The sequence below is a fragment of the Triticum aestivum genome, chromosome 7A (genome assembly GCF_018294505.1).
Source record: "Triticum aestivum cultivar Chinese Spring chromosome 7A, IWGSC CS RefSeq v2.1, whole genome shotgun sequence".
Lineage (NCBI taxonomy): Eukaryota > Viridiplantae > Streptophyta > Magnoliopsida > Poales > Poaceae > Triticum > Triticum aestivum.
Genome location: NC_057812.1, coordinates 743539043 through 743550060, shown reverse-complemented (window position 1 = coordinate 743550060; position 11018 = coordinate 743539043). Strand labels below are relative to the sequence as shown.

At 42.3% G+C, this 11018-nt stretch overlaps 1 protein-coding gene across 1 annotated transcript; it reads left to right on the top strand.

The window, feature by feature from the left end:
• The first annotated feature begins 4779 nt into the window (after window positions 1–4779).
• Window positions 4780–9935, top strand: LOC123147688 (putative disease resistance RPP13-like protein 3). Its single transcript, XM_044566959.1, has 4 exons — window positions 4780–5261; window positions 7992–9178; window positions 9269–9334; window positions 9435–9935. Exons 1-4 carry the CDS (start codon window positions 4780–4782, stop codon window positions 9875–9877), a joined length of 2178 nt encoding a protein of 725 aa, XP_044422894.1. The 3' UTR covers window positions 9878–9935.
• Window positions 9936–11018: the final 1083 nt, after the last annotated feature.

The window sequence follows — 11018 nt, the reverse complement described above, 5'->3', positions numbered from 1 at the left end:
TGTCATGCTAACAACGGAGTTGGATAGACCCAACTTATGAATTATTGAAAGATGTCTTCGTTGTTATGTTATAGGTATTTCATATAGCTTGTTCATGGTTGCATAGTTCCTTAGCCCATGAGAATATTGTATATCAACATACCAAATGGTTACTTTGGGGTTACCGATTGTCACTTTTGTAACTGGACTTAAATAGAAGTAACTTACAGGTATACCGGAAATGTGTATCTCGATATCAATAGTAGGTTTGCACCTCTCATGATAGAGAGATACTCTCTGGGACCACTCTGTGTTAGGGTGTCATTATCGTCTGGCCAGACACGTGTGATTATGATCACGGGATACGGAACATGAATACGAGTAAAGAGAACAAAACTAGTAACGAGGATAACCGCTATAGTGATCAAGGAGTTTATCACGGGGATATCGATTAGCTCACCTCGAGGTTTGTAAACGTACCGCGAAGCGAAGGGAATGGTATTCATAAAAAATGGTTAACTCGAGAACTTTGTGAATATGCGGGAGTTAATAAGGGTGTCCAGATCCCGCTGTTAACTATTGTCCAGAAGGTGTTCCGAGACATGTCCACTTATTTCCAAACTTGTACGGTCACACGCTTAACGGTTTCTAGTCCTGATTATTGGAGAAATGAGAAATGAGTTAAAAGAGCACCGAAAGAGTTACGTATAGTTCTGTAAGTGTTTCAGATGGTTGCGGAAGGAGATTGGATTTTCTACTCTCGGGTGTACTACACCCGAGTTAGCAAAATTTTGAAAAAAGTTTATCAAGCAAAATCCAAAAAATCTGAAATTTTGCTACATCAAAGTTTATCGTATGTTTGAAATTCTTGCCAAGTTTCATCAAAAAATAACATCCAAGGAGCTCTCACGAAAAAAACAAAATCACTGCTGAAAGTTTTGTGCACTGTTTGAGTAGTGATTTTGTTATTTTTTGTGAGAGCTCCTCATATGCTATTTTTAGATGAAATTTTGCAAGAACCTCACACATCTGATAATGTTGCAGGTCCCAAAATTTTATATTTTTTGGACAATGTTTGATCACATTTTTTCAATTTTTTTGCTAACTCGGGTGTACTACACCCAAGAGTAGCCACTACTTTCTGGGTTCTAGCTATTATGGAAAGGTATAACATGATTTCGGAAAGTTCGGGTCTAAATATGGAATGTTTTCGGTGGTCTCGGAATGGGTACCATAGACATCCAAATAATTCAGGATTTTATTTGTGATAGAAAATTGTGAAGCGCCGTTATGAGATGACAACTCCTAGTGGTCCCCATAGGGCCCACAAGAGGCACCATAGGGCATGGCAGGCCTCTAGGACGATTCCTACTAGGAGGGAATCCTTACCTCCTTCCATAGTGGAAGGAGAGAATTTCCTCCTCCTGGGTTCTCCCTCTCCTTACCTATAGGGTCAAGGAGAAGCACAAACCTTGCATTTCCACTTTTGTAATCTCTTTTCAATCTTTTTCTTACTTTGCTCTAGACGCAAAGTGTCTAGGGTTGTAAGCATATGATATACAACCATTTATTCATTTAATTGAAAAAGGCACAGTGAGAGACTCTCTCACTAATTAAGGTTAACAAAGGTGACCCTAGCGGTGCCCCAACTATCCTATTGTTGGTTGATGAAAACTGGCTAGCAACATATACTAATCTAAGAAACTAAAGGGTGTAGAGTTTAACTTTTTACATAATTTTGATTTTTTTACTGTACATGGGTGATTAGAATTTACCACAACTTGACAGCTGTTTTCCTACAGTTTTTGTGGGGATCGTTGTGGGTAGGTTTTGCACGCTGATAACACTCACACATGTGGTGGGAGTGACATCCGCTCACACGCCTTATAACACACAGACTGTGTCATGTGACCGCATGCATGCATGTGGGAATTTTTTTTTTGATTTTCAGTTTCTCAAATGTTTTATCTCTTAAATGAAAATTTTGATTGAAGATCCGTTTTCACCATTAAATCCATCATGACGAGATCTCCGAAACTAGATCTCATATCAATATGTTTCGACGACTTTTTTGCGGGGTTAAAAGTTATCATGTCTATTGCACATGAATTGCCATGGTGTTTACACTGAAGTTGCCATGATATGTTAGCTATTTTCTTCTACATTTAAAAGTAATTTTTTACATATTATAAAACAAAGAATTAAGAAACTAGACTTGCCATGAACCATAAACTAAAATTGCCATGATACATGCACTTAAAATTGCCATGGTTCGTAGAAAAAATAATTTTCATGGTCAAAGTACTGGAATTGCCATGGTCAAAACACTAAAATTGCCATGCTCTAAAATTGCCATGGTCAAAGTACTGGAATTGCCATGGTCAAAACACTAAAATTGCCATTCAATTTCATTAACATTTTTTAATACACAAACTTCTTTAAAAAATCATCAACATTTTTTTATTTCTGAACATTTGTTTTCAAAATTTCAAACATTTTTTAAAAATTGCAAGCATTTTTTGAATCCACAAATATTTTTGAAATATTAAATATTTTATTTCAAAATCTGCATTTGCTAGAATTTTCCGGATATTTTTTGAAGTCCCAAATTAGTTTAAGTAGAAAAGGCGAAGAGGAAAAACAAAAAAACCGAAAAAATGAAATTTGAAAAATAGGCGGCCCGGATAAGGACCAGCTCAAATGGCGCGTTGTTTCTTCTCACAACGCACAGCTCGCAATATAGAAGGCTCCTACAGCATGGGCCGGCCCAGACGGGGATTCCCTTGTGTGAAACGTTCTTTTAATCATTTATAGCTGGCATCGGTGGGTAATATTTTGCAACTTTGAAGGCAATTTCGATGACGTACCACCAGAAGCAATAGCCCCTTTATGATTAGTTAGTTATTAGTTATTAGTTATAGATAAATAGATGAAGTATAGTACTATTTTACCACCCGGTGCATCTCAAGACGCATGCAACCACTAACATGCAAAATAATTATCCACCGCTCTCCATTCTCTTAAGCTATATGTATTTTAGGTGTCGGAAATTTTTCTATCAAATATATATATATGTCCATATTCTGAAATTAGAATGGATTGCTTTGGATGCGATCGAGATCGAGATTGTTACAACTTGGACAAATTCGTAGCAACTAGTTAACTAGTGCCAACCAGCGGCATTAGTGTTTTGTATCTATCACTATAATCAAGATCTTTCCTTGAGAGACAAGGAAGATGAGCCTTTGTCATGGAGAAGTGAAAATGCCAAATAATCTCAATCGGTGAGACAAACCAACCCCATGTGACACCGTCCAATAATCGAGATGTTTTGTTGCATGTGCAGTGAGTTTTAATCGGGACCTCGATCGTTTCGTCAAGTCTGTTAAGCTAGCCTAGCCAAGTTGTGTGTAGCACGTTTAGACCTAAATGAATTACTAGTAAGACTTGGATCCACCCCAAAGTCTTCTCAGGACTAGGTCTTGTTTAACAGTTAATAATTGTTCGGCCAGTTGATGGAGAGCTCATGCCAACACATGGTCTGCAATGGTTGTTTTTCAAACAAAGGCTTGTAATTTTCTCTCCCCCGTCGGTGGTTACTAATTACTCCCTCCGTCCCATAATATATGACGTTTTTTGACACTAGTGTAGTGTCAAAAAACGTCTTACATTATGGGACGGAGGGAGTACCTGCTAGGCTACTGTTTAGTGGGCTGTACATAAAAACTCCTATCCTTCAGCTTGGTTCCGTTTGATGTGGTAGTTTCATTTCCATTGCAGTAATCTGTTACCAAATTAATAGCAAAGGTACGTAGCTCAAATTCATTCAAAGTAGCAGAGTACTCAGTTGTTACTTAGTTAACTTTTAGTTCTAAATACATACATGATTTAGCTAATTTGTGAATTGGTTAACATACGGTTAACGTGTACATAGACTCGATCAATCTGATGATCAAATACATTAGTTTCATATTAGGACCCTGATCGAAGTCAAGACTTCTTATAGCTACTTCATGTATGTAGACCGAGATTGCGTCACGCAAAACAAAGTCTACTTTGATGATGCACATGGTGGCTTAATTTTAGTATTTGCCATCACAGTCATATCCAGCTGGATATGATCAGCTCTCAAGTGTCTAAACTCAACAAAGTCTACTTTGATGATGCATACAATTCACCAATACACTCGGATCAAGCTCGATAATATAGCAGCAACTCAGCTCAAAACATCTACTAATATGAACAGTGAGCGAGTGTGTTTTCAGTTGTTTATGCCGGTGGGCCTGCCAGTGACTAAGCGTGCACCCCATTCTTATCGGTCTAATCACATGCACCGCGGTTCTGGTGGCGCGGTGCAGATCCAGCGAACTGGCAATTAACTTAGTCGTTAGTGCAACTACTGCCCCGTTAACAAAAATGACTTTACTCTTGTACTAGCTTGCAAGTCTTCTTTGAATGAACATATATAAATTAGCTAAGACAACTAGTTGGTGCCAAATGCAATCCTTGAGATCCGGTAATGTAGAAATTTAAATATTAGATGTGCATTTTGGGATGAGGTCTGACCCGTAAATTTTGGAAAAAAAAATATATGTCCAAGTGTGCCATAGAAAGGACTAAAGGAGGGTACAATAAATGAACTGCTAAGCAAGAGATGTGCCTTTGCTTCAATTTTTCCCTATAAAAGTGACTGTTCGGGCTGTGGTTCAAGTTCACCTCTAGCTAAGCAAAAGAAAATCATAGCCGAGGCCCGAGGGTTGTCATAGCCTCTAGTGGCATTAGAGAGAGAGCGAAAGAGAGATGGCAGATGCCATTGTTGGTCCGCTGCTGAGCAAGCTGCAGGCGGTAGCAGTGACAGAGGGGAAGGCCCTAGCTGCCGTGGGCAATGAGATTGATCGCCTCCGCGACAAGCTCATGTGGCTGCATGCGCTAGTGCACGAGACTGACCTCCGCAGCAGGTCAGACAGCAACCAGCAAATCCGTGTGCTCGCATACCAGGTGCGCGAGGTCGCCTTTGTAGCCGAGGACGCCATCGACAATTTCTTCCTGCAGGCCGACCTCTCCCGCTTCGGTCACAACTGGCGTCAGGCGGCCGCCATGTTCTTCTCTAACTTCGGCACACAGATCCGCGTCCGGTACATCCTCTCCCGACAGATCAAGTCCATGAACGCGCGGCTAGAGGATATTGTCGACAACAGTGCGAAATATCGCAGCGACAATGGAAGTACAAATGCGATCACATGGAGGGCGTCGCGTGCCATCCCTCCGGTCCGCCAAAACTGGTAATTTGTTAACCCATGCCTAGGATCATTTTCTAATTTACACCGCAAACGACTATATATCAGTGGTCCACCAGTCCATGTGAACGTGGCAACATGTCGTTTATTGTCATCTTGTGATACTAATTGGAACCAAACACTTTTAAGTGCTGAAAGATACTCGATTCGTCCCAAAATCTAAGGCATGACGTAAAGCCAACGTTTTACTTTGACCAACAATTTCACTAACAATTTGTAATCCATAAAGTTGAACTTTGGCCTAATATTTTGGACAGAGGCCGTGATGTTCCTAGCACTTGTCTATTTCTCGAGTTGATGAAAAAAGATCTAATTGTATTGGTTCATTGTCCTAAAAAGAAAAGGATAAAGAAAAGAAACTAGCAGATTCTACCACTGAAATCATCCAGATCGACATGTTTCCTTCCATATGGACCTGGACGTCAATGAATAGTTCCGGCGCTGTCTCCCAAGTGGAGCTAGTCATTTTTTACATCATTTAAGTTACATCCTTAAACTTACAACCCAAAATTTGAGTACTTTAGCCTTTGTCTCCAACGCCATGAAAGTTCAGATGACAAGTTATCTGATTGCACTGTATATGGCAACCAGCAAACCAAACATTACAGTAAATAGCATTACAGAGTATGGTACTTATGCACAAAGGTTGTGCAAGCTGCAGATAATAATCACAGATAAAATCATACGGTACAGATTACTACCTCCGGCCGGGAGTACAAGTCAGGCCCGTGTTTTAATATCTCCAATCTGACTAGAGAAACATGTGTGATATGCCATGAAAATATGTATTTTTGTAAATTGTCACATTATTCGTACTAGTCGAATGCTCGTGCGTTGCCATGGAACAACAAAGATAAAATAGATAGCATCATCAATGGAGGGATGAAGCACAAGTGAATTTTGATTTTTATCATAAAAATGTGGTTTATATAAAAAAATTGAGATATACAAAAGATACTCGGATACTTAGCCAACTTTCATAATTAAATAACATCAATGTCTGTATAACTCTTAATTGTGATCTGTTTACTCTATAATGGATAGGTAGTGCGAAAGAAAGTAGAGAGGGCCTCACCGTTTAAAAGGGAACCATAGCAACGTTGAAACCAACTAATTTTTTTGTATTATTAGTGTCTTCTATTTTTTATTACCTTCCTCGCATATATATAATACCAAATCCATTATTTGAAAATTGATTTCAAAAAAGAACTACTAATCCTTAACTTTTCAGCAAATCCTTCATCGGTGGTTGTGAATGACTGATTTTTTCAATCCCTTCAACCTTTTCCGTAGGAGCAAGTCAGATAGGCTGATAAATAGAACCATCTGATTTGATTGAGAAAGGAAATCCAATGAAAAATACTGCAAGCATGTGTGTTTTCAGACATGTATGCAAGATCGATAGAAGTAGGGCATGAATAAATGAACTTCGGTTGTAGCAATACAACCGCAAGGATACATAATCTTGATATTTTTCATAAAACAACCTATCTTTAAATGGGTTCTTTCATTTCTCTTCCACTATTTCTTTACCGTTATATCTCCTTGCCGTCTGATCTAGGTTTTACTTGGTGTCAGTCTGTGAGGTGTCATCGCGTGCCCCAGCATGATCTTTTGTATATTTTTTCAAAACGCCAGTCGCCCAAATCTGACTGGAGGCAGTGATAGGTGTGTAGCTGGTAACCGCAGCACATCATCTTGCCTATGCCTGCATTCCCCACACTCGGCCACCTCGCCCTTGCTGCTGCGACCCTGAAATTCAGTAGAACAGCCTACAGTACAAAATTCTTTGAGAACAAAGAGAAGTAGAAGAGCTCTGCACACATCAAAATTGACGTGGCAGTCTTTATTGAAGTATGCAGTAGTTTGCTATCACCAAGTTGGACACAACAAGACTGCTCAGCGGTTAACAGTAAACCAAACAAAAATTCTAGCTTTGCCTAAGTAAATCACCATGCAAAATTATGGTCCGTCACTTGTAAGTTGTAACCTCCCTGTCATACAAATAATCCATTCCGTGAAGCTGAAATCCAACAGGGAAGTGAGTACTTAGTCACATATAAAGTAGTTTAACTCTCCACGCTAACACGAAGTCAACCAAACAGACGATAAGGAAACATACATCTCCGATTGTTTTCAAAATTAGAAATGAAGGGCAGAAGGGGCAAGGTGATACCAGATTTGGCGTTGGAAATCTTCTTAACCAATACTCAGAGCAGTCATGTTAGGTGGCAGGTGCGCTACTTCGCCTGCTTCCACGAGTGGGGAATTCTAGCGAGCACCCTACACACACTGCCGAGACCTGAGAGCCTCGTGCGGGTTCTTTCCGTTTTCTTTTTTCTTTTTCTTTTTCAGTTGTTGTCGAACGTGGGTTGTTCCCTGCGTTTTTTTCCATGCGGGGTCGTAAGATGGGAGGTCGAACGAGGCGGGGGGATCGAACGAGGTGGTTGAACCATCACGACGTTCGATCCGCCTTTAATAGTAGAGACTACCACTAAAAACTACTCTATTCAAGCAGGCTTTTATACTTAACTATGAGCATGATCTTAGGTCATAGCATACATAAATATATATTCTGAGCACACATCTCAACAATGAATTAAAATTCTAACGTACGAAATAATTTAGATGACGTGGATTATATCGGTTGCTTAAATACAGCAATAAATTATTTTTGTTTACTAGCTTCAGCTAATAAATAATAGTCGGAAACAGGGACGACACAGACTTGGAGGAGAACCAACAGGCTGTGCCAATACGCAAGGACGAAGAAAAGGAATTGCATGACCTCCTCCTTGTCACAAATGAAAGCCGTGTGATTTATGTGGTTGGAGAGAGTGGTATCGGGAAAAGGTATCTGGCAGAGAAAGCATACAAAAATGAAACCATTAAGAAGAATTTTGAGGTACGTATGTGGGTGAGCTTTCCACAAGACACCAGTAACATCACTGATCAAGTAGAAAGAAAGCTGGAAGATGAGTGCTCCAAGCTACAACCTAGCGGGAAGAATATAGACCAAGTGAAGTACTTGGTTGTGGTAGATTGCCAAATGAGCAGCACCATACTCGAGGCACAGAATTGGCTCAAGGCCGGCAGAGAAGGTAGCAAGATTGTGCTGACAGCGACGTCCAGTCCCTGTGCTGATGACATCGTTGAGCTTCGTTGTCTACCCAAAGATACGAGCGAGAAGTTGTTCAACAGGATCCTGGGCCTCCGGGGGCGCCGGATGAGTAATTACAAGACAGAAATGATGGATACGATCCGTAAAGACATTGAAAAGATAACCAAGGGACTACCACTGGCGGTGGTTCTTCTTGCCAAGCTCATGAGGACAATGGACTACAGCAAGTGGGAGGCAGCATCCAAGTACCTCAAGGAGAACAACCAAGACGACCTGCTCATGACCATAGTGTCCATGAGCATCGATGACCTCCCCAAAGAACACAGGCCGTGCTTGCTCTACACGGCAGGCTTCCCGGAGCGCAGCACGATCGATGCTGGCCAACTAGTGCGCCTCTGGGCGGCGGAGGGCTTCCTAATTCAGCAGCCTGGGGTGGAACAAGAAGAGCTGGGCCAGCGTTACCTCAAGGAGTTTATCTTCCGTGGCCTTATGCAGCTGGTGAAGAAGAAAGCAGACGTCGTGGAATCAGTAGCTATTCATGACCAGGTCTATGAGATTCTCAGGTCCGAGGCGCAGCGCATTGGCCTCATGGAAACGCACTATGGTGGTGGGTATGCCCCTGCCACAGTCAGCGCGAAGCGCCTAGCTCTCAACAACAACAAAATGCCGTACAAAACAAAGGTGCTTTGGAAGGTGAGAACCGTGTTGTCCCATGGTGCACAAGGCATTATGGGAGGTGCCAAGCTGCCCAGTGGAGCTCATGATGCCAAGCTCATAGAAGGTGCCAACCGTGCTGTCCACATTTCTCAAGAAATACCACCTCTTTACATATTACGGGCTAATCGGAGATCATATTTCTGGCACTTTGCAGGGTCACAAGAATTCAGGGAAGCCTCCAACCAGCTGCTCAAGCAATCCACCTCCAATGATGCACAAGGTACTAGAGCCACATTTGTCAAGAAATACCTACCGTTTCTTTACATATTATTAAGTGAGCTACCGGGCTAATGTCGGATATTTGTTGTGGCACTATGCAGCAGGACCACAGGAGTTCAAGGAAGGCTTGAGGCAGTTGCTCAAGCAATCCACATTCCTTCGCGTCATCAGCCTAGAGGGCATCAACATTGGTGAGAAGCTGCCAAGTCGAATCGGGGACATGCTGCACCTACAGTACCTCAGTGTCCGGTGCTCGAGCTTGACAACGGTGCCAGACACCATCGGCAAACTGAAGAAGCTCCAGACAATGGATGTGAGAGGGACGCAGGTGAAAATTTTGCCCATGTCTTTCTGGAAAATCAAAACATTGTGCCATGTTCTAGGCAACCGCGATCTCCGGTTTCATGGGTATTGCCAAGCATCTGAAGATGTTGTCGACGATGGGTTAAGCGTGCATCTGACAATTAAAGAGCATGTTGATAACAGGCACATCTCCCGTAGGAACTTGTGGGTGCTTGTTACTAGTACGTGTCGTCAGTTATGACCATCCTTTATTTCTTCCACTATATACCATCGTCTTCACTCAGTCACCACTCCACTTATGTAAATAGCCTAAATAAAGACTCGCTCTTACATTACGAGTCAGAGTGTGAGTCTTTCAGCGTGTAAGAGTAATGTATAATTAAGTGTGTGTGTGTGTATTAAATCCACGGTGTATTGTATAACTCTGAATTGAAATCATATTTTCAGTTCATGAAAATCTATGTCATGCATAATTTTTCACAAATTAATCCTAGAAAATGCATTATGTTAATGTTTCTACTACTCACACCATTTATTTCCACAAGAGGCTTGGTACATGGTAGGGCATACAAACCGAATGCCCATACCGAAATGTTAGAAGCCAACATCACACTGACCAATACCGATAAATTCAGTCAAATTCCTGGTTTCCACTTGTAGGAAACAAAAATATTTTGAGAAATTCGACCATGGACGTCACAATGGTAATAACATCAGCAACGTGACGGAAGAAGCGATTAAACATGGGCGTAGATAAATAGCATCCGAGGGATCAATTTTTTGTGCAGGTTGGTCTCGCTTGACTAAATATGTAGGCACCTGACATTTGTTAAATCCTATGTGGCACCTCACGTACTTAACAGACAACACAACTTAACTTTTTTGCAGGTTATCTTCAGAGCTACAACTTGGATCCGTACGTGGTCCTTACTCACTTCTATGGACTCCAGGGAGCCTTTGGTTATTGGGTGCAACCAATGGGAGATGGTCGCTCGGGCTATATTCAACCGGTTTGGATGGCGTTCGCATAACAGGATAGGAGGCTAGAGAGCTTGTCTTTATTATCACCGTATCGGTTTCGAAAAGTCCGCCCCCGCGTCGCCCCCGCTCGGGCGACTCGGGCGGGATCCAAAACCCTAGCAGCCGGGGGTCCCCATCCGTCCTCCCCTCCCTCCGCCGCCGCCGAAGGAAGCCGCCGGCTATAGCCCGGGGTTGATGGCGGTGGCGGGGGTCTTCCCTCTTGCCTGCGCCGTGCGGGCGGTGCGGAGCCCCGCGGCGTGGGTGGCACGGCCGATCTGGCCTGGCGGCGCGGCGAGCCTGCCTTCCGGCGGCGGCGAGGCGGTTGCCTCGGCCAAGGGCGGTGATGGTGGGGTGCGGCAGTC